The 24,479-nt window shown below is 38.3% G+C and overlaps 1 protein-coding gene across 3 annotated transcripts in view; it reads left to right on the top strand.

Moving 5' to 3' along the window:
- Positions 1-24,479, top strand: part of VCAN (versican) — a 112,387-nt gene that overhangs the window by 27,381 nt on the left and 60,527 nt on the right. For all 3 annotated transcript variants that reach the window (XM_085316824.1, XM_085316834.1, XM_085316842.1), the window contains 3 exons: positions 3,658-3,832; positions 3,947-4,074; positions 16,389-16,682. In XM_085316824.1, coding sequence (XP_085172950.1) covers positions 3,658-3,832; positions 3,947-4,074; positions 16,389-16,682 — 597 coding nt within the window. The remainder of the gene's footprint in view (positions 1-3,657; positions 3,833-3,946; positions 4,075-16,388; positions 16,683-24,479) is intronic.

Below are 24,479 nucleotides of genomic sequence, written 5' to 3'. Positions count from 1 at the left end.
ACTGAAACAATGAAAGTCCTGCACTTTAATCTCCTTAGCCCCAGGGGGTCTTCTAATTATTGCAGCTGCTGCACAGGCTTATACATACTGACCTCCTCCTTCCCATTCATCTTGGAGGCTCTTTTATGTCCATTAGCTCCTCACTGAAAATGGAAGAGCCTTAAACTCTGAGAATAGGTGAAGTTTACCTTTTGGATCAGGGTGAGGAGAACAAAGCATTCTCCAAGTTCCTTTCCAGGATTTACAAATGACCAAAGGCTTTTTCTCAGTACTGCAAAAGCTACTTTAAATTGGGGGTGATACCAACATTGATACAATTCTTTAGTTTTGCCTTATTCAGATATCACAGAGATTACCGATATATGCCAACTGAGAAAAGCAGTGGCTGCTTCAAAAAGGGAAGAAATGAGAGGTGAAAGATAGTTACTTCTTGAGAATGAATTAAACTTACATGTTTAAGCAACATGTGGCTCTGAAAAATGAGTTCAGAAAAATATGTTCCCATCTCCTGTTAAATTAATGAACCTTTTTGTGGTTGCGCTAAGCAGCAATGCTTTTGATCCCAAATGAAATCATGTTGCATCAGTCTAGCGTTCTGGGGAAAAAACCTCAAACATTTATTACTAGCAATGAATCTAAATTCATATGAAATACATTTTAATTAAGATTGGAATAGCAGACCAAATGAACAAAGTACTTCACATACTTGTGAGTTTCTGCTTGGAGTCTGAGTTACAGTCAGAGTCAAATATTGTATRTTAGAAACACAGAAAAGTTTTTAAAATGTTAGTACCTACTCATCATAATAAAAAGCAGTAAAGCCAGATGTTCATTTTGCATGTATTCTTATAGGTTTGTCCTTAATATTCAGAATAAACGTTTTATCCACTTACCCATTTCTTATTTCTGGGTGTAGAATATCAAGCAAGTCAAAATTAAAATCGTATTTTCATTTTCTACTCCRCTACTGAATGGAGCAATGGTGATTTATATCAATAAGTAACTGGCCCACAGTGTCAACTGATATAACTAAATACCTAATATGGTAAATACTTAATATATTAAAATAAATATTKTAATTGGTACTGCAGCTTTTTTATTAAACCTCTTATTTTTGTTGTTTTATCTGTTAAAACCACAAAGTAATTGGTTGCTGCTGTCTAACTCTTTTTGTATCATAATAGAGTGCTCTATGATGGAAGTGTGATAAGGGACTGTGTGTTTTGGGATATAAAAAAAATTACTTTTATGCGCATATCTCTCTATATCTCTCTATCTGCATGTCTCTCTATATACATTTTTACACAACTTAGTGCAAAGAGTCTACAAATTTTTCCTAATTAGGTAACAGTGGATGCCACAGAGCAGTGAAACTGCAGAAATGTATGAGCTAGTATAGCTGTCTTTCTGCCATCCCCTCTCAGTCTCTCCCAGTATGGATATTTTATATTAATAAGGAAATGTGCTTGAGACAGTTCTGCAGCACTGAGGCCAGCTGGAAGGATATGGCCCTCRTCCATGCTGTTAGACTATTTTGCCTTCCAAAAGAGGATGGGCCCCTTGAACACGACCCATGGGGATTGTCCCTGGTCTTTGCTTGCTCCTGAAGTTTTCCCAGAAATTGTTTGGAAGGGTTTAAGGGGCCTGGGCCAAATAATGCASCGAACTAATCTAACAGTTTAACAGTTTTGATGATTGACTTCCAGAGACCGAGAATGCTTAATTTATTAACATAATTCATTAACATTATGAACAGAGCCATGGTGTTTTAGGATATATTCTTCACTTGTTAACTTGGGTTCATTTGATGCTGYCTGAACTTGTCATTGCTCTGAAGAAACATTGTGTGTTAAGGATTGGGTCAGTCATTTTGAAACTGCAGTTTATGGGATGCTGATGCTCTATAGGGTCCTAATAAGTGGCCTGGCTGATGTGTGGATCCATATTAAATAATGAAATATTGGAATTCCCCGAATTTCCTCTTCCATTTCCTATTTCTCTGCCAGTAGTTTTGATGGAATTGGGATTTGATGATTGAGGTTTGACTTAACTGTGTGTGTGTGTTTGTAGGTTTTACGCAATGTATTCCTCTTTCATTTGGGAAACTTTCTTAGCAAAAACATGACAAGAAGAGAAGAGTGTATTTTCTGCTTATTGGTCATTGATCATACCTTTGGTAAAATGGCAAAATTTCATTGAATTACTCTCTGTTGGAACTTCTTGAAACAACGTTTTACCAAGTTAACCATATTACTACTTACTGATAAATGATCAGACTATTTCTGTCTTTCAAAAAAGTTGTAGTTAAATTATTTATTGCTACAATGCCACCATTTTTCAAAAATACATTGGAGTACGTTATTTCCTCATCATGAAATATTCCARTCAAATTATCAGAATAAAGGAACACTTCATGTTATTTTTCTTGCTTTGTAGCCATTCTGTGCAGTAGATAGTTTATAGTATTGCTGCTGTTTCTGCAGAATTTAGAGTGAAATAAGTGAGGTAGTATGCTAATAATGCTCAAAGATCATCAGGAGACATCCTTTTGACACCGGCCTGTAAAAGACGTTGACAATAGGAAGAGAAGTGATCCTGCCGAAAAGAGCAGCTGATTTCTGCCACCTCCGTGTTGGTACTGCCTCTGGTTTGTTTTAACTGTGCGTGTGCAGCTGTTGTCGAATTCAGCTGGAGTTAWGGACATTCAAGCAAACAGAAAGCGACACATTGACAGAACCATGTTTACCAAAACCACCTTCACTTGGCCCTTCTCTCTCCAACTGCTGATACGTTCAAGAAACTTTTACAAAAAGATCTAGATTCTTTCCAGAACCAGAAAGGCACCAGAACAAAAGTTTTGTTCAGTCTATATCATATCCAGTGTGTGTAGGAAAACACAGTTATAAAAAGTTGACCGGCAGCCATATCTTTTATAAGTGTTATATTTGTAGTAAGCCTTGAATGCATAGAAACAGATGTGAGGCCGGCTCTGATGATCAGATTTTCATCAAAAGCACAGACCTTTTGGCGTCCCCCTTGGCCATTTATCTCGCTGCGGCTGACAGGCCTCGTGCACTGAAGAGATCCCAGTTCACTGTTGGCACTTGTGTGTGCAGCTACTGCAGCGGGCTGCGTCAGAAAGTCTATTTTTTTAATTCGCCTCTTTCCAAGGGCTGGAAGTGCTTAGCCTCCTCTGGCCACACAGTTAGACTGGCAACTGGATGTGTCATGTAGGCTCATTCATTAAGCTAAAATGGCAGGCAGCACTATTGGTGTAAACACCCTGCTTTCTGTCCGGTTAGCTGAACACCACTTTGCGTTGAAGGAATTCAAGTGACTATTTGACATAGTTGATGCATTTAATCATTCATCCTCCCTTTTGATTATAATTCACTGTAATGCACCTATTGAAATGCTTATACAGGTTATTTTTATTTATTTWTTTTTTCTGTGTGTACAGTGAAAATAACTTCTCCAAGTATAGTTACTGGTAGCAGCCACTAGAGGTAGACATCATTTATATGACAGAATGTCTTGAAGACTTTTCCTTTTTTTRYTATATCAGTCTGTAACAGTATCTCGGTAAAGTTACAGTATAATGAGGATTGCAAAAATGATCCAAGATGTATCAGTAATGTGAATCTGTTATCCTTTCAGGTGTCGTGTTTCATTATCGTGCTGCAACCAGCAGGTATACGTTGAATTTTACACAAGCTCAGCAGACTTGTCTGGACAACGGTGCTGTCATAGCAAGCCCTGAACAGCTGAAAGCAGCCTATGAAGATGGATTTGAACAATGCGATGCTGGGTGGTTGTCTGACCAGACTGTTAGGTGAGACATTTAAAAGGCCTCTACACAGCGTTTTCCAAAATTAATATGCTTCACCTGTACAGACTTGAAATGCTGACTTACYATAATAACAAATATGATCTTGCTGCTTTTCAGATATCCAATTAGACATCCAAGAATTGGCTGCTTTGGAGATAAAATGGGAAAGAAAGGAGTCAGAACATACGGACGCCGTTTTCCTAATGAAACTTATGATGTATATTGCTATGTGGAACACATGAAAGGTAAGATAGACCTATATTTAGTCTGCACTGCAAAATCTAAAATAACTGGAGAGTCTCATGTGGAAAGGTAGTGAAATAAGAAGTTCTGTGTAAAATACATTTTTGGTTGTTTTCGAACTGAAGAGAGTTGCTGAATGAAGTGACACTTACAGTTTGTGGTCTAGCAGGCCTTTACTTAATAGGGAATGTGAAGTTGTACAGCTTGCAGAGGGACAGGCGGGTTTAAAGCTGCAGCAGTTAGTGATGGTAGATCTCAAAAAAAAAAAAAAAAAAGTTGCTGTTAAAGCATCTTCTTATAGTTAGAATGTTAATAAGTATTTGCAAATACGTTTAATGTTTGTGAAAATGTGTATGTATACATAAAGGTGAATATAGCACATATACTAACTATATTATAGTTCATGATGTTTATAGTTAAGGTTTTACATATTCAACACTTAAAATTAGACAGAATTAATTGGATTTAATTGCCATCTAGGGCTAATAAAATCTTGCCATCAAAAGCACACAAACAAGCAAAACTTTCCAATGAGGAATCTGCATCTTCTTTAATAAGGTGCTTTATGATTCCGTAATGTGGCCACAGCTTTTGCAAAGGCTACTATTAAAAGGCTCTAGTGCAGAAGAGTGGTTGTGTTTCTGTCACATGGTATCTATGAACCATGGATCATGCTGTGCCATGGTACCCCATGCTCCATGAAAGAACTGGATTCTATGATCAGTATTTATTCAGGAAAGCTGTATGGTAAAAACAAAAAATACTACAATTTTTCCTGTGATTGGGGTGTTCCAGTATGCCCAACTCTCCATATTACCGGTGTGATGCTATAGTAATTTCTTCTAATCTCTCTTATAGAAGTGAATTTACCTATATTCTTCCAGTGCACTTACAGATATATTCCACATACTAGATATCCATGTGCTTACACATTGCTATGACTAGTTAAATATTTATACTTAAAATGTTAATGTAGAAATATCCATTTCTTTCCTGTAGCCTTTTTGTATGTTTTCCCTTCACTGCAGTGATCTGAGTCTGTAACTCTGCTTTATTCCGTACCAATTCCATTGTTATGTTCTAAAAAAATACTTACAGTTCATAAGCATAGATCTTAAGGGGCAGATCCTTGCCTGATATGCATTTGGTATAATTCTTTTGACATCAATGAAACGATAAATCAGCTACAGCTCTGAGCAAACCTGCCTTTGCGTATGTATGTATATTCATAACAATCAATTGTAACATTTAGGTGCTCATTATTTTTTGTATTCTATGTTAGAGTAGAGCTAAATTAGGTAATCAAAAGGTTTTTCTGATGATGATGACCTCTAGAGACTTCAGTCATTAAAATCAATAAATGTTGTTCTCCTGCCTTAGTAACTGAAAAATCTGGCCCAGACTACGTTCACGTTAGAGAGCTATCAAAAACAAGCAATACAAGTTTTGCAAAGAATTTTAGAAGATACAGGCTTAGGAATTCTGAAAACTAGGGGAAAGAATTTCATTAGTGCTCAGCACTGTCTTAAGTCTAGTGCTTTACCTATACACATCAGTGAACAGCACACTCAAATATCTGGTGTTTATGACATTGATCCTCCATAAATCCTTGATGGAATTGAATTCTGAATTGAAATCCTGATTCAAGGATTGTAAATTCAATCTTGATCTTCCCTAGCTTGCAAAATGAAGTTGTGAACAATTTATATCATTTCTGAATGACAGGTTGAGGCCTGGAATCTTCCTTCCCTTTTAAGTACAGATAAATCTAACTACTACTGAGAAATTCATTCTGGATGTGTTCTGACCAGCAGTTTCTCATTGTCAGATTTTCTAACTGAGTTTGAAAAGAGTAGTCCAAACTGAAACCTGTTTTACTGAGGTTAATATTCTGTACTCAGAACAGCCCAGAACCAGTCCATGAGAGTCTCTCAAAGAGGCTGCAGTTATTGCTCAGTCCTCTTTGGTGAAGATTCACACGCATAGGTTTTCAGTTCCTCATAAGCATCAAGTAATTCTTCACTGTTACTAAATCTCATTTACCAAGATACATGAGCTGTTTTTCTTCTCTGGATGGCTATATATCTCTGTCCCGTTGTAGAAGGTTATGATCTGTTTTCACATATTCATGTCTTTGTGCCTATGAGCTGAACTGCAATAATGTGATCTGTCTGGCTATGAAGCCTTCAGCATTTTGCAAATATAAGCTAGCACAGAATACTGTGGAGATATATCAACCCAGGCTACAATAAGCACATTATTTTTACCTTCTTTATTGCACAGTGGTTTCCTGTGGAATACTGATGAAATCAAATGTACTGTTTCAGCCTTTTTCCTGAAGGTTCTCTATAGTATAGATCAAGGTTTTTATGAACTGCTTGAAAGTCTGGCTTGAAGCCTGTGATTGACAGCTTCACCTCTTTGATTCAGTGAAGTTCTCAATGACAATAATAAAGCCTATCTTGCAGCGATAGAAAATTCACAGAAATGGATATAAGTTCAGAATGAAATTCTACAGGAAGCAAAGATGCCCACGTTTCACTACTGCTCTTTCCAAATGAGAAGTGTGCTTGACATTGTCTTATTTAAATGATTACCAGTATATATATTTATAAAAATGCACAATAATATGTTTCCCCAAATTAAGAAAACAAAGCATCTCATCTTACACTGGGATATGTGTTGTACATGTTTTTCCTGCTCAAGATGATATGAGAGAAAGAAGGTGGTGTGTGATAAATGATGGTTGCATGTTTGTTACACTAGTAGATGATAGTATGCTACTAGGTGATGCTTTGCTGTGGTAAAAAGCTGAATCAGAGAAGACAGGAGAATTCCTTTTAACTCAGCTAGTTTAACCATTGACTTCCAGGGAACAGAGTTAAGTCAACGCTGATCATATAAGAAAATCCTTAAGCTCTCTATTTATGCAGTTCTGTGAAGAGRTAACTGTCTAATAATAGCTGAACACTCTGCCTTACTGCATAATGTTTTTGTTGTTTCAGATTATCTTGATCAACTTTAATGCCAGGTGGAGATCATAAATAGTAGCTAATCGAAGATTTTTGCCTCTTTTTTTTTTCTCCCCTACTTTTGCCTATTTGGTCAGAAGTTTTCAAGGAACTGGAGTCAGAAAAAGATTTCTCAGACTCTGAAATAGTCACAGTCTGATGGACATAGATATGCAGTACAAAAATGTTGTATTGACATGCAAGAGGGGTAGTTTCTTCTCTTTGGATGAGGGAGAAGAGCTGCACTATTAGGAATACTTGGTACCACATCATGGTATGGTGCAGGACAAATTGTTCTCCAGTACCTTCACAGAAACTTGAGCCACTGAAGTAGACTTTCTTTTAAAGATAGAGCTGAAGAGCCAAGATGGTTCTGTCTATATAGTAGAAACAGTTTTTGTAAGAACAAGGGATAGTTTCAAATACTGAATTTTGAAGTTACATAGCACCAAGGGGATTACACTTCGGAACCACTTATCCACAGAAGGCAGAGAATTTTATAAACTACCAACAGAAGTTACTGAAAAGTGGACACTGCATAAAGATAGATCCTTTGTTTTGTCTGAGTGTAACATATTCATCCATTGGTAGAAAGCTTTGGTGTGTAGGGTGTAAGATTGTGTTAAATCTCTGATTGCTCTATCTCTATGACTGATTCTGAAGGGTTTAACATTTCTCTTGTAAAGCATTGTGTGCTTTCAATAAAAGATACATGTGGCATTTAGTACATCGTAGGACTGTGCTCAGACATGATATTTTACATCTGAATTTGAAAATATTTGTGCAGTGCCAAATCTAATAGACTTACACTAAATAGGTCTTTATTCAGACAGCTGGAGTTAACAGGATGACTATTCATGGAATAAGATGGTGTTTGATTAATTATATCAAAATTTAGGCCCTAGTGAGAATCTCATCGTGAAAGCCATCGAACAATTATTGGTCTGTTGGCCTGGTATCAGAGAGAGTGTTAGCCCAGAAGGCCATAAATGGTAGTAAGAATAATTGCAATTCTTTTTAGCTTAATTGTGTATTGAATTTACACCACTAATTTGGCTAGTTACACTGAGGAGCAGCACCATTTCAGCTTTCTTCCTTTCTGGTCATATGAAATCACAAAGTTAGCCAGAGACATGGATTTCTTCTTGAAACACAAACAATTAGGTTAAATTAAAACCAGTTGTCTAGGCTAGGTCTTACCATTTCCTTGCTCTGAGAAAAGCCAGAGAGATTAAAGACTGTGTACAATTATGACTAAAATATTTTGAGTCTTGCTAAAGAGCACAGGAGAATTATTATGGGAAAGATTTAAAACTTTTGAACTCATAGCGATAAAAATAAGAATCTAGAGTCAAAATTTCAACAAAGTAGGTGTGGACATGGTCTCTTCTTACAGACTGGTTTACATTTTTCGTATTTCATTGCAACTCATTTGGTAAGCTTTAAATACTTTTATTAATAAATCATGTCCTGCAGTTAAAGGTATCCTCAGTATTATTTTTAACCTAAAGTGATTCAGCTCCAGAGGTCTGGATGTAACCTGAAGGTATACTTAACACCTCCAACTGAAATAGCGTCTTCTCCAATGTCTTCTATAGACTAATCCCTTGGATGGAAATGGGTGATCAGGAAGGAGAGTTTTCTGTTCGGTCTTCAGATAAGCATGTATGTGACTAATTTGTCAGTACTGTGATGTCAGAAATGGAGACAAAGTGAAATCTGCTCGCCAAAGCCCACTGATGAAGTGTGGGGCTGTGAGTATGTGGTGCAGAGCCAAAGCACAAGCTGCTCCATGCAGCATTGTCTTTTGACCAAAGCCAATGAGAAGCTATATATGTCTAAAAAGCGTATGTAATATGCAGATGGGGAGCCATGCAAAGAAAGCTATTTTGGGGTGGCTGTGGGGAGGATTATAAAGTCTCCTTTCCATGCTCCATTTTCCCCTGCAGTGAGTATGGGGGAAAAAAAAAGAAAAAACAAAACCAGATGTCCTTTAAATATTTTCCACTTAGTTTCATGCAATTTTTCTATTGTTGTGGGTATTTGTGTGAGAATAATGATAATTTTAAAAAGTCATAGACTAGGTAAAGCTTCAGGAAGAGGTTTCTTCTGCATTTTTGGCAGCTGAAGATCTTCTCTAGATTCCATTCTAATTCTAGAGCAAGAATTAGACTGATTTGCTATTAAATTTAAACTCGRGACACAGAGAAAAAGGTCTTTAATTTTCTTCTATATTTAGAGCCTGTGATAGGGTCATATCCTTTGCATTGGGCTACACTGGACAGGTCTCCAGCTTTGAACTGTGTGGCCTAATGGACTTGCAGGATACAAGAGTTTTCAAGAGGAATATAGGGCCCAAATATAGGAAGCTAAATAAGRAATAATGCCATGATGATTTTTATGCATGACCTAATATTTCTCATAACACAGGAAATCTCATCTTTTAAAGAGATCCAAAAATCCTAACTTCTGAATGCTCATTGTGAGAATAAGGCRTAGAGAAAAAGATCATACAGAATTCAAAATTAATTTTTCTTCTTTGTGTAAGTAAAGATCAGTGGCACTCTGCAACTACAGCAGAGCTCTCTAAGGGKATAGGAGTTACTGCACTACTCTTCATGCTTGAGGGCAGCCTGTGGAATACGTTCAACTCTTCCAGTCCTGCCACATGCAATGAATTCCTGTTAAGCCARTCACTTTGCATCCTAAGACATTAAGGAGAGTTTAATTAAATCATTACTGATGTATATCAAAGTGAATCAACTAACTTGTTTTAACATGTGAAAGACTTCAACTTATCTAGCTTTCTACTTTGAAGTCATTGAGCTCAAATGTTTAGAGCAGAATAAGTCCATCTATTTTCTCTAAACTATAAGCTTGAATGAAGTTGTACATCCAAAGTACTTAAGCGGTTTCACAGCGCTAGAAAGCGTTTCACAGCAATTTGTGCCTTTGTTAATGGTACTTCTTTCCCAGTTTGGGGTGTCAGAGAAGCAGCCCTTAATAACTGCAGGATGGAGGAAGAGAACTGCAGCTGAGACAAGACATCTTGTCTATGCAGCTTGGGAACGAGGAGGAAGGCTGAAGCTTAGTAAGCAGGACCTTGAAAACAGTGGAGACAGCTGAAAGCTGCCAGGTCTGTTTTGACCCATGTGTATGTTTCTCCAGAGTGATCAAGACAAGGGTGCTGGTCCCCATTGTCTTCACCCATGTGCAGAGGGGAGGGAACAAGGTGGGTAGTGTCTCTACCTCCTGGGTTCACAGGCAGTCTGATACTCCTGTCAATGACTGCTGCAGCTTTTTTTTGGAAGGATCTTTAAGGTGGGCTAAAGTGAGAGAGAAGAAGAGGAAATGGGAATGCTTGGAATATGTGGTCCCAAAGGTGCAAGGGTAAATACTTTAGTTGCTACCTTATTCATTTTTCTCTAGACACCTGTGTTCTAGAAATCAAGGGTTAGAGAGCGTTCATGTTCTGAAGAAAAGATGTTAGGATGGCAGAGCCTYGTGGCTGCTTAAGCTTTGAACTGCCAACCATGTGGCTTGAGGCCAAACGAGAATGGTATTTGTGAAGAGGAGTAACATCAAGTTACAGCTGCAAGTGTGGAAATGTCCTCAGATAGTTCCATATAATACCATCAAAAATGATTTTTATCTGTTTTAGCTGTTGTTCAAGACTGACTCAGGACCCCCAGATCTAGCATATTCATGAAGACAGATTTGCTTGATGATTTTGATAGGTTTCACCATGTCTTAGAGCCAACTAACAAACATGTCTGGAGTTCACTAAGGACTCATTATACTCAAAACCAAGAACTGCCAAATTCCTCGTGAGGAATACTGGCTCTTCTCCTCAAACATGAAGATCACCAAGAGGCTAATGTGGAACATTGGAATTTTTTTGTTATTTTTTATTTAAAGTTGTTAGGAATAATTGGATTTTTTGTGTATTTAGTCTCCCTGTGGATTTCTCTGATGATTCCCTTTGTCTTTCTTAATTGACACTGGAATGTGGTGAAGGTCATGGGATCTAACCACCACCACAAGGTAAAACTTCTGAGTGTTTCTTCCTCACTGGTTTTGCTGAATTTCGGATGAGACAGCARTTAAGGGAAATGTTGCTCTGGGAGAGTAAGATGAGGAAAAAGGCTAAGAATTTGAAAAATAAATAAATGTAAGTTTATAAGGTATTTGACATGTTACCAGATGTGTCAAAAGCGCTCAAAGAGAGGTTACCTCTGTCCTCAGCTCCCCTGCAGTTTCAGGGAATCCTTCAGGCATCAGTGTATGTCATGTCATGGAGTTGCGTGTGATGCTTTCCTCTACCAGGTGCAAGTGCCTTATAGCTCATGTGTTCTTCCTGGCACACTGRGTGATGCCATGTGAAGCAGAGGGGATGGTGCTGTGCTCCAGGTGGAGAGAGTGACRTAGAGAGACACAAAGTTCTCCTCTAGGAAGTTGCAGCACACCAATCCCTTAATATGATTTCATCTTTGGGAAAAGAAATTACTGATGAGATCTATGCCAGAGAGCTATGTCTAGCTTCATTAATGTTGTCCTAGTCAATATATGTTGTGTATTGACTCCTGGCTGTGGTTTAACTTGCTCATATGCTTGCTTTTTGTGATGTGCAATTCATGGTATTCAAACCTACAGACATGCCCAACTTGGGAAGATGTCTCCTGGTGAGAGAGAACAATTGAATTATCCTTCAAAAGAACGAAGCTTGCTATAAAAGCAGCTGATGAATCTTTAGATCTTAAGCTTTTGCTTAAGGGGGTTTTGGTAAATCAGCTTCTGTCTTCAAGATAAAAATTGGCATCTTCATCTGGCTTGAAGTATTTGAAAGAGAGGAATAAAGGATGACTGTAGTCAGGTATCTTTTAAAATTAACTAAACCAAACACCTATAACAGGAAAATCCCAGGGATTCTTTGAGTGCTTTGACTGCTGAGGCTAGGCAATAAACCCAAAACTTGATTTTAAACACATTGCATTATTGTCTGCAGTCTAAACGTTGTCATGGTCTCCATTTCACCCGCTGGTACTATAAGACTAGTCTTATCTTCATCTGCTGGTCTAAGCCCTGGAGTTTGCCTGCATAATATTGCTAGATTATTTAGAGTGGACTCCAGCTATCAAAACATTGCACATGGCTTTTAACACACAGAAAATTTGAATCTTCTCAGCTTTGGTGTTTGTGGCTATGTCATTCATAGCCATTTATCAACTAGACAAGTTTTCTCTTTATTCCTTGGGGTGCACTCCCAAAGTTTTGGCTTGGGAATTGGGGTGTTTTCAGACATCATAATTAAGACACTGTAAGAGTGTAATAGGAGTATAATCTTCATGCTAAATATGGAGCTTAGACCAATTGTGCTTCCAAAATAGGAGTTATGTTTAAAGAATATGTGGATTAAAAATATTTTAGTAGTTCCACCACTGATGACTTATGCTATTTAAAGGAAGTTTTTGTGTAAGAGTCAAATCTTCTTCTATTTTATACTTTAAACAAGCCAGGCTTTCACCTACTGTAACTGACACAGTGCAAGGCAGGATTGGAGCATAAGTCCTTTTTCTCATTGCCTCTGTCAGTTTTGAGGTTGAAGCCTTGAAAGCTGGATGCAGACCCTGAGCTATATAAAAGAATTTCTCCCTAAACGCTTGGCTTTTTCAGAGGAAATTCCAAATGTTCTTCCTTTAAATACTAAGCACCTCTCTTCACATGCATTCTTCYGTTATTTCCCTCCTGCTCTGTTACTCAGCTTGTACATAGACTAAATGGGGAATGGTGTAACTTCCAAACCTAGTTCTTTTTATCTATATAAAATAAAAAGCCAGGTTTACAGTGAAGTAGAACCATCCCCCTTTTCACATGCTATAAACAGAATTACCTCACTCTTGTGAGGACAAAATTGCAGGGGACAAAGTGAGGGGTTGTATAAGCAGCCCTTCCAGAGCATGCACCTTGGATCATTAAACATCAATAATTTGGTAGCCATCTCTTTCTGACCTGATACTCGTGGAGTACTAGTGAGTGCCTTAGCATTAATTATATCRGAGAGGTGATGTGCATTGCAGAATGTCCTCTGTGCATATGCATGGGGGTCTTCTGCAAGGGCGCGTTATTTTAGAACGGCCTTTGGGACATACCTGCTGTGCYGAAGGCATGTGCACGAGCACTTCCTGTACACAAGCAGGAGGTCCTGACTGGTGACCTATTGTCACCTGTTGGTGACAGTATTGGCCAGCGTATCCCTGAAGTGCTAAGTCCACTGCGTGATCTGCCCATGGTTTGCTCCAGGTGAGAAGGGCAGGAAAAATTGTACAAATGCTTTTGTCACATATCTTAAGGCTGCTGTAAATCAGATTGATGCTATCCTGCCCTTGAATTGTCTTGAGTGCTGTTTCCTTCCTAAGCACTCAACAGAAGAATTCTAAGTCACCTTTCTCATTTCTTTTAAATGTGATTCTGGAAAATAGCAGGACAACTTTAAATGTTTTCAGGTTTATACCGCAAAACCTTTGTTAAACATTTGCTTTGTTTCTTACGTATCATCCCAACAGTTATTATGCAGATCAAGTGTTTGTTCAAATGCACAAAATTTTAATTTATTTTTGAACTGGACAGACCAATTGCAAAATCTTATCTTCTAGCATAAATGAGCACTCTTTGGAATTTGCCTTTTGCACTCTGCTGGGTTGTTTTTAAATAGGAGTTCTAGAGTCATAGCAAAATATTCCTTGACTGGGGCAACTGTGAAACTGCATGTTTTAACACAGTTATACTTATATTGCTGTTATCATTCCCAGAATACATGACTCTATACTCAGTGTACAATGGAATGACAATAAAAGTATTTTGCTGGTTGCTCTGGCACCTCTTCACATTATCTGTTCATTTATTCTAAAAAATTCTGTAATATATCAAATAGATGGCAAAGAATGCAACTTTGGACTTCACTTGCTGGAGTGTTTTGGTTAGCCTGCATTTTTTCTTAAACTTCTACTTTTTATGATTTTGATTTTTCTGTTAAAACACACTTTAGACAAAGATGGTATCTATATGATAGCAGCTGACTTAAGAGGTGAGCCAAATAAGTGGGTCTTGGGTCTCCAGGATAGTTTTAGCATGGAGGGTTCGCTACCCACCTTACAAATGCATGTCACTATCAGCACTGTGTATGTAAGCATATTCCAAGGCCAAGCTGAAGGCAGACTTTCATATAAAAATGCCCTTGTGCAACTTGAACGGGTAAGTTTTCAGCAAAGTGGCCTTTCTTATATGAGTACAGTTTGAACCCTGTGTTCTGAAGTTTTGTAGTAAGAMATAAGTATTCACTAAGTTTCCTTGCTTTAACAGTGCGGGTATTAGGTCAGAGGAATAAATGCCCCTAACTTTCATGGTGCTCTGCACAAGCTCCATTTGGAGGCAGTTGGCTTCTTACATGCAGTGATCCAGATWAGTTGATGGAAAAATTGCCATTATTAATCTCACTCTGTTTACCTATTTTCCTGTCTTTTCAGCAAGTTTTTCCCCAAAGGGATGTTGTGGGTTTGTTTGACATTATTTACTTTTTGGTGTATCATGTTTGTTAATAGAAAGCCATTAAAATATATTGGTTTTCTTACTTTTCTTACTGTCTTGTCTAACCAGACGTATAACCTCCTTTCTAATTACAATCGTTTTAACTACTAATTTCCATACACTTCAAAACTGCTACATAAGGGGATAACTGAACAGTCCTTGGAAGAGGGCGGGCTGCTCTGCAGGGCTCTGTCCTTGCTCCGTTTGTTYGCAGTCCATTGGGACAGTGCTGTGGGTAACTCTGTCTATCGTTCTGTGTTGACCATGATACTAGATCTACCCTGATAAAGACGAGGCTGTCCCCCACGGAAATGTGTGATAAAAAGCGTATTTTATGTGTGCTCTCAAGAGTTGAATAAAACATTTTAGGACATTTGAGGGTGAACGATTGTTCACTGTCCTTATCTTAAAGTTTGCCCACCAGACATGCTCAACAGCTACAGCACTTTATGTCTATATTAGAAACACCCTATAACATGTGTAAAGAAACTTACACTATGGAACTGATATTACAGCTGTAATAACAAATCAGAATTTCTGCCTAGGAGGAAAAAGAAAATTGGCACATTGCCTTCTTTCACACTTACATTCTTTTCAAGCCTGAAACAAGTGTAATGGGAATGAAACTGCTTGGGGTGATGTAGTCTCTCTGTCTGTCTTCTGCTAGTTTGTCCTGAGAAAACTGAAGAGGCGAGACAGATTGCATGCCCAGTGTGAATTAGCAGCCCTAAGCAACCGTAACYGCTGTGTTCTGATCCATGGTAGATTGGGTGGGGGAAGAGAACATCTCACTACGTATATTTTGAATTTATTCTGTTTTCTTCAACTGAACTTCTGGATTTTAAGTTTCACTGGTTCTATCTGAAGCCTGAGCAAAAACTAGAAAGGAGTCAATTTGCTACTTCATTCCCAGGACACAAACGTTAGAACCTTGATTTTGTTTCTGATAATTTGGTGAGTGAACRGGCCAGCTAAGCCAGCTGCCTAACGGTGATTTAACTTGGAAGATGTGCCATTGGAAGACACTTGATGTGCTGTTTATTTTGATTCAGTGTCCACATAGAAGGGTATTATTTGTAAATTATTATTCCATGGAAGCTAAATTGAATTAGAGCTGTCTAGCTCATTCATCTTTTTCARCTGGAGTTATGGGTTTGGCGCACATATCATGTCAGATGGACATTTTTTTGCCCTCTTGAGGCAAGAGCAAAAGAAATGGAAATATGGCATTAGAAGCTGCTTTGGAGCAGCTAGTGAAGAATATTTGATTTTTGTGTGTGTCTCAAGTGAGATTTTAGTGATGACTAAAAAGGCTGGGTAAGTGGCCTGCAGAGGTAGAAGATTTATTTTACTGAGAAAATAAATGCTGTCAGATAGGATTTAATTAGTGCAGTTAAGTTGCAAAGTCTGCTGCAGTAGAGGTCACAAAGGAGCATCAAGGCTCCCATTACCTCTGCCTAGAGACTTCACCTCCAACCGCGGTGTAATTCATCACATAAAGTTAATATATAAATATTTCTGCTTTGAGGTGTGTGCATTTCTGTATTATGAGCCATTAGATTTTTTGTCTATTTAAATTTTTAAGCAAAATTTTAATAAAAAAAATTTAAGCCAAATTTGACCAAAAAACTTAGGGGGCTTTGACAGGAAAAAGGAAGCTAGATTGACTTGATAACAGAACATGATACTCTGTCTTCATCATCTGTGTTTTCTTCCCCTAGATGAAGTGGTTCATGTTTCGGTTCCTGAGAAGCTAACCTTTGAAGAAGCTAAAGAGTTATGCCGGAAAAGAGATGGCGTTCTTGCATCTGTTGGGAACCTGTACGTTGCCTGGAGGAACGGCTTTGACCAGTGTGACTATGGCTGGCTGGCTGACGGAAGCGTTCGCTACCCTGCCTCTGTGGCTAGGCCCCAGTGCGGAGGAGGTTTACTTGGGGTGAGAACCCTGTATCGCTATGAGAACCAAACAGGCTTTCCTTACCCAGATAGCAAGTTTGATGCCTACTGCTACGAACGTAAGCTTTTTTTTTTAGTTATAATTTTCAGTATACTCACAAATTCTAACCCTGAAAAGTGTTTACTTTAATATATGCTTTGTTTCAGTTTTTTTGTGGAGCGCATGAGTTTAAAACAATTTTTGTTATCACTATAGCATTACAAAAAAAGGAGAAAGCCAAATGTTAAAAAAAAGTCTTTAAAAACATTGACCGATAAAGACAGCAAAATTTTAAGGTAAGATTTCAGCCTAGGCTGTTGTATTTAAGCAGAATGACCCACTACGCGTGGGGCTGTAGTAGGTAATTCAGTGCCTGGCTGATTGCACTTCAGTATCTTCTGTTTGATGTCGATTAACATAGGAAATGAAGAAATGTCCCGAGAAGAAATACTGGGTCAAATGAATGACTATCGTCTAGCCTGACATTCTATTTCCAGTGATGGCGATAAGAGAGATTGTTTACAGACTGCACACAGACCTGGTCATTTCCAGGTCTCCCAGATGACTGTTATTTTGGGGCTGTCATTTTGATTCCAGGCATTTTCCCCCATCTTATTTTTTTTGGCTTCCAAAATAGTTTTAATTTCTGCTCTCACTCGCTCACTTGATATTTCGTGTGTGCACTGTGGATGTCTAAATTGCCTTTCTTACTGCAATTGTGCTGCTTGTTTCCCTCCTGGTATTTTCAAAGGCACATTGATTACATCAGTCTAAACCAGATTCTCTTCTATGCCAGTTAGATTTTCTCTGGCTTTGAGCTTAAATATTGCTCTGTAACCTTTTACGTCTTCCATGCCAGCGCCTGGCTCTGCTAAGATTACCATGCAGCCTACCCTTCTTGTAGATGTTCCTTTTTGTCCTCMAAGATTCCCTACCTTCTAATACACCTGTGTTCCTCTTTGCTATACTGTGCATTACAGATCCAGATCCCTGCCTGCTTCTCAGGCCTCCCTGAAACTGGCTGTCTCTCAGTCCACTACCATGGAGGTCCTGGACTCATCTAATTAGCAGCCTCCAGAACATCCCTCCTACATTTGTGTGTGTGATGACTGTTTACTCTTCCCGTACTCCTCCAGATAACCTATCCATGCATCTCATGATGTTCAGCATGCAAATTGCTGTGCAGACCTCTCAAACATCATGAACCCAGCTATCTCTGTGTCTGCTAATAGAGACTTCTGCCACCTTATTTCTATCCTTTAAGATCCCCTCTGTCACAGAAATGTTCTTGGTGCTATGATACTAGCTGGTAGTATCTTGGTATTCTTGGTGCTAAGAGGGCGCTATGATACTAGCTGGAAGGTGAGTCACATCTAAGAGACTGGAGCACTTCTTCCCAGCTGAACATCCTCCTTTCCTGAAATTTGCAGCTGCCTCAGCAATATAGAGAGGTTGAACTGCTCTACAATGTCCTTGTAGGCCTCTCTGTCAGGTGAGGCTCCTGTGGTTGCAAGTAGTATCCTTGACAGCAAGGAGTAAAGGCTACTTGTGTTGAGATAGAGTTCAGAAGTTGGTCTTTATCTAGTTTTCTTGGGCTTTGTCCTGTAGCTGTAGGTCACAGCTGCTTGAAACAAACCTGTACTGTCCCCATTTTTGTGAATGATGAGCCAGCTGTAGCTACGGATCTTTTCAGCTCAGGCACTTCGCTGCTGAAAGCAAATCCTGGCACCTGGTGTAATGTTACGGTCTAGTGACTCTCACTTCAAAAGTGTGTCAGTGGGAGCTGGAGGTGCCCCATGTTCTCACACACTCTTATCTGCAATATTTTAAAATAAGAGGGTTTTTTTCACTTTTTTTTGTGGGTAAGATCTTGCAAAAGTGCGTGTGGAAGCAGTCCTAATGGACTTCAAAGGACCTGCACACAGGAGTAAGGACTAATTAAACTCAGGAGTATGCATTTTAATCTGCATAGTAGTATTTTGTCATATTGCTTCTTCTGCCCCTCCCCTCAATTGTCTMTGATCATTTATGATTGACTCTAATAGGAATCAAATTCATTGTTCTCTTCAAAAAATGGAAGTAGAGAATATACAATTTGCCTGTAATCTTGTGTTAGAACAAATTCCAACTTTCAAACCCAGTTGTGTGAGTGAATGTCACCCATTTCAAACAAAATGTGCATTTTGACTATTCTTTCAGGAAGTTTTACTTAACAAATTTTAGTGACATGCTGTGCATCCTAAAATCATCACTCATAAGCATTTGGTTGGTGCCTTTTTTTCCTAAGTGCTCTTTCTGCAAAGTCTTGCCCTTGATACATAGAGAATAAATATTTCATCAGTTTGCAACCCAGGAAGTAGACAGTCTATTGCTTTGGATCCTTTTACAAGAAAAAAAAAGACTAAACAAACTAACATAATTTGTTAGACAGAGGGCTCGCTAGCCCTTTTAATTGAAGTCGATATTACATTAGAATTACTTAAAAGCTGCTAGTTAGATGACTCGGATTTTGTCAAATACAGCTCTTTTACTGTATGGAAACAGAGCAGTGTTAATACTTTGAGCCATGTACCCTCCTTCAGGGARCCTGCGGGCCACGTATTTCAGAAGTTATCTAAAGCTCTCTCTCTCCGTCTCAGAAGGTGCTCAGGATCTCACAGGAACCAGCTGTAACTCTTCATTTACTTTGGTAAAAGATTTATACAAGTGGTGAGTAATGAGACTCACTGTCTAACATCTTGGCCTTACACATCTCAAACAGCAGTGACTGTAGAGTGAGTCACTCTCTCCTGCTGGAGTCGGTCCCTTTTCTGGGGAACAGAAGGGGAGAGAAAGGAAAAAAAATGGCTCATGCGGGAAACATGAATATAAGTCCTTGTTCCAAAGGACCTTGTTCCAGTCCTTTGGGCTGGAAGTTTCTTCTGAGACATTTCGGTGAAATCTGTTTCAAAGTTTCAGTGTAAGAATGTATCACATGAAGGTCTGCTATCCCTAAGCCCAAGCTGCTCTTACTCTATATGAAGCCACCCGGCACAGCTCTTCCCACAGTGCCGGACGACGAAACGGTCCTCCCAAAGACCTTGATTCTTTACGCAGAACTCCGACACAATGCTGATAGCTCTTAGTATGCTCATTAGGTATCTTGTATTACATTGTTAAGTTTTCCTCCTAGCTTGAATACTCGGTCAAACAAACAAAGAACTTTTTATGTTGCTGAGAAAGAATAAAAGAGGGAGATCATTACGTTCATTCGTGGGATCAAGGCCTGCCAAAGGGAAAAACACAGAGTTCCTCTGTGAGCAGGGCAAGATCAAGCTGGCTATCTAGGTAGCACCAGTGCCGAAGGTCTGCAGAACAGAAGTTTCATGCAGTTGAAAACAGTGATGTCACATTTTTACTGTGTCCCAGTAAAGTTTCCTCTGCCTCCTGTGTGAAAGCTAGAGAAGTTCCCACTGACTCAGCTTCGAGAGTGGTATGGCCAAGTGCTGTGCCCTTAGTCTGAAGTGAAATGGCAATGATTAAAGATCTATATCTGCCACTTTTACTCATGCTGAGTAATTTTTTACTCTCTCAGTAAGTCCACCAAAGCAAACAACTCTAAGCCCCAGAAAGGATAAGGGTAACTCCAGAATTTTCCCATACTCTGAAGCAATAGATCTGTGTCAAAGCAGACATCTGGTTTAATCATTACAAAAATAGGTCTTCTATTTACAAAGAGGATATCATTCTTCAATCCAGCTTACAGTCTTCATTCCTATTTTGTGATTAAAAGTCTCATTGATAGAAAATCTCGATATATTAATTTTAAATTGTAGTTAAGTTAGAAGAAACTTTAAACCATATTTTGAAAAATTGAATGATTTTATAAAATGAATTATATGGATTAAAAAACATAAAAAAGTAACCCAAGCAGTAATTTCAAGTTACAAGGAGTAGGCATTAATTTCAGTAGCACAGCCAACCTGGACAATATTTAACTGTAGTGTAGTTAAGTTCAGGATTTTAACTTTATTCTGGTTACAAAATCACATTGTACAAAGTGTCTTGACCTTTGGAAAGTAAAAGAGACTTATAATAATGATCTGTGATTTTTAAATATAAAATCTTTTTTTTTTTTTTTTTTTTTTTTTTTTTTTTTAAAAAAAGACCTTCATTACTTTGGTCACAAATATTTTTACTCCACAGAAGCTACATGTCTCTATGTTTCTAAAACACTAGTCATGTTTTTTATCTCATCCCTGCAAAACTTTCTGTTTGTATAGACTCTTTAGTTCATTTTTTTTTCTCTGAAATGTACCTAATGATGTATCTGATGAGGCTTAAAAAATTTTAAAAAGTTAGGTGCATAATTAAGTACTCGAGTCTCCTTGAGTGGCATCAGAAGAAATGTATTTGAAGTGTTAACATACAGGACTCTTCTTCAGTTAAAAAAAAAGAATATTTAAAAAGAGTGGTAGGAGAACAGTTACAGCAAAATGATATTTATTTGTAATTGAATACAAATCAGCAAAAGCTATTTCACTTCTAATGGGTACCTGTTTAATGGCTAGTCACTGCATAGAGATATGGACATTTAATTAATGTGTTTCTTTCTTATTCTCTCATGCTTTCTCTTGCACTATCTCTCAAGATTTGATGCACTGAAGTTTGTGGGAATCTTGCCACTGACTTCAAGAGGCTTTGGATTAAGCATCTTATACTGTATCATCTCTAGAATAAATTACACTACAGAAATGCACTAATCAGAATGAATAAGGTTTTTGTTTTAAACACTGTAACAAAAATGAACTTGATGAAGCTGGTCATAAATAGCGGTGGTTGAATTTTTGAAAAGTAAATCCCTGTTTTGCTGAGAAACACTGAATATTTAAAGCTGAATACTTTCATGTACCTGTATTGATTTTGGTGACCCTTTCCACAAAACATTTTTTGCCTGACTCAAAACATATGTTGACCATTTTGTCTTCATTTTTTTTCTGGGTTGACCAGTTTGTTTCAGTTCTGCTTTTTCATTTTGACTTTCTATTTCATGCAATTTTGTTGTTTCTTTTCAGTGTTGCCATTTTGGTTTGGATCTATGATTTTACTTTAGCTGGAAATTGGAAAATTCCCATTTGGAGATGTGTTGTCCTATGTGCTCATTCACTGAATGAAGTCCACATTGTTTTGATTGCTTCAACATAGCCACATCAAGGGTGACTCCAAGCCTTCCTCTCCTTGTGACTGGTGGCCTGTTTGTCTGATGCTTTGTCTGTCTAAAACTCAGAATTAGACCATAGTTTTGGTAGAAGAAACATAGGAAGCAACAGCTTTCATAGTATTTAATATGTCAGACCTTTGTTAAATGATGGAAATGAAAAATGTTGTCTCTGTGGCTGCCTCTTCCCTGACCCCACAAAACTTTACCGACCCAAACCCTCTGTTTCTGACAGTACTGTCAGTTTGAGTAAGTATTTCAGCACGTCTGTGTGCAGGTAGTATAAGGCAGCTTGCAAGCACTGCTCTTCTGTGGAGACCTTTGGAATGGGGAAAAAGAACCTTTGGCAGATCCTATAGCATCAGCCACCATGGCTTCAGGCTACTGCTTAGAAACCGCTGACTGTATTTCACTTGTCTGGTAACAGAAAGGATACGAGTTTTAGACATAGCTAAAAAGTTGGCAAAGAGAATATTGTCTTCCCTTTCGCTATGTGGACTTAGCTTGGAAAACTTTGGATAACTAGAGAGTTCTGTCTTCTTCAGGTCAAGTGTCAGTAGCTACAGCCGCTCCCAAGAGGAGAGAAATATTTCCAGCCTGATATCAGCCTGGTGATTGTACCCAGGTCTGTGGATTTTTGATCAGTTTTGGAATGATCACAGAATATGGAAAACATCAGACATAATAAAACGTGGAAAGCAAAATTGTAAAGCAAACGGTCTCAAGGAAAAGAACATTGAAAGTTTAACTTAGAAGAAACACAATAGACTGCTGAACATAACAAAGCCAAAGTGTTTCACCATTTTCTCAGCTCAGTCAGTATCAGAATGGGCAAAATACCTTAGAGTAGGGAATGATCTCAGGGTCACAGACTGCTGGCTCTTCTCATGCTTCCTTTTTTCTCTGTGAAGATGAAGGCTTAAACTGCCTTACTGAGGCAGCTACCTTCACGTAACAATTCTCTGGATTTTATTATCTTGCTAAGAGGATAGATTTCTGTGCTTTTTTCAGAAATGCAGTTTAGCAAGACCTACATACCTGCTAAAATCTCCAGTAATATCTTGGATAAGCTGCAAGTTGAATACGYCCCTAAAGCTCTCTACTGGCCAGTGTCACAAAGGATGTGCACAGGAACAGCTTCCTGCATGTTTCTTATCTCACACTACCTTGGTCATATTGTGAAGGAATTTTGAGAAGTCATTCAGACCATACTGAAAATTATCAAAAGTATCTGAATCCTCTTCAGGCAATCCTGTGTTGTATGCCACTAACTTAGAGCAGGATTAAACAAAATACCTCACCCTTAGAAGGAGTGAGAGGTGGTGGTTACATTAATAAAGTTCAACATTTAAATACTGTATGAAGTATAAATAGAGATAACTTGATTTATCCATCAATTCCCTGAACGAGGTCCTCTAAACTTTACCTAGCTGATGAGTGCATTTGGAGAAACTCTTCAGTGCCTCAGGAAGTATAGCTTCAGGAGAATACACATCTCTTGACAGAAGATGCGAACTTGCCTATGTCTGAATGAATCAATACTGGGATCYTGAAGAACAGTTCCTGAGTGTAAAGATTATAAGCACATGGAAAGAGGGAAAAATGAAAATGAAAAGGACTCTACTGAAGGCATTTTCATTCATTCAGATCACTGAAAGGATAAAGAAATAAGGAGGGGATTAGAAGCAACAAAGTGAAGAAGTAAGCTTGAAACTTCTCTTAGGTATTTAAGTACAGGAGAGATTGATCATTTTTCCTCTTTAATACATTTGCTCACTACTGTGGGAGCTGTGCACTGCTCATGRGACATACAGGTAATTTACCCCTCCCACATTAGATGGAGAGCGCAAAGCAGSACAATTTTTGGTGTCAGCTCCTGACCCGAGTGACGTTCTTGGCTCTCTTCATTCTTCCATCTGTTTCCTTGGTCAGGAAACAGACTGCTGCTTCTCTTTGGTGCCGGGATACAGATTTCTACAGAAAGAGCTGACTAAAGAAGCCCACCTACTCCTTGTCCTCTTTGGCAGTTTTATTCTTGATAATGTGGAAAGAGTAATACTTTTACTGTTGCTATTCATTTGTTGATAGATATTTATGGAACTGCACTTACATGTGGGGAAAACAGGCCATAACATACACTTCCCCTTTAGCCAGCTCACTAAAGACATTATGAAACAGCAAGTGGTTTTATGCAGAGTATTTGTGATCACAGAACTAATAGAGCTGCTGCTTTGACGGTTTTCTCTGCTGGAAGAAAAGAACTTTGGAGACTGTGTGAAGAGAATGCATAACCTTTCTTTCCTATATTAAGCTCTTCCTAGAAGTAGCATAGATCATTAGCTTTTTAAACTTTTTTTTTTTTTTTTTTAAAGAATCCGATTTAATTTCTCTGATTTTGCAAACGTTTGGAAGTGGCAAAGGATACTGAATTTTGATTAGTCTTTTTTTTCCCTCCTTCTCATTACATTTATCTCTTGTTTTAATATCAAAGCACAGTATGGATGAGTGGGACCGTGTTTGGAGCTAGAGGAAAAATCTTATAGTATAGTATCTGAATTTCAGTCTTCCTTATGCCATCACACATCTCATAATTTGTGAACAAAACTCCACAGCCTCTGTCCACCTTGCCGCTTCCTCAACTGAGTGAACAAGTAGGTAATAACCTACTATGCCCAGCTC

Source organism: Rhea americana, unplaced genomic scaffold (genome assembly GCF_003343005.1).
Source record: "Rhea americana isolate MKP2758 unplaced genomic scaffold, rheAme1 scaffold_114, whole genome shotgun sequence".
Lineage (NCBI taxonomy): Eukaryota > Metazoa > Chordata > Aves > Rheiformes > Rheidae > Rhea > Rhea americana.
This window is presented reverse-complemented; position numbering and strand designations above follow the sequence as displayed.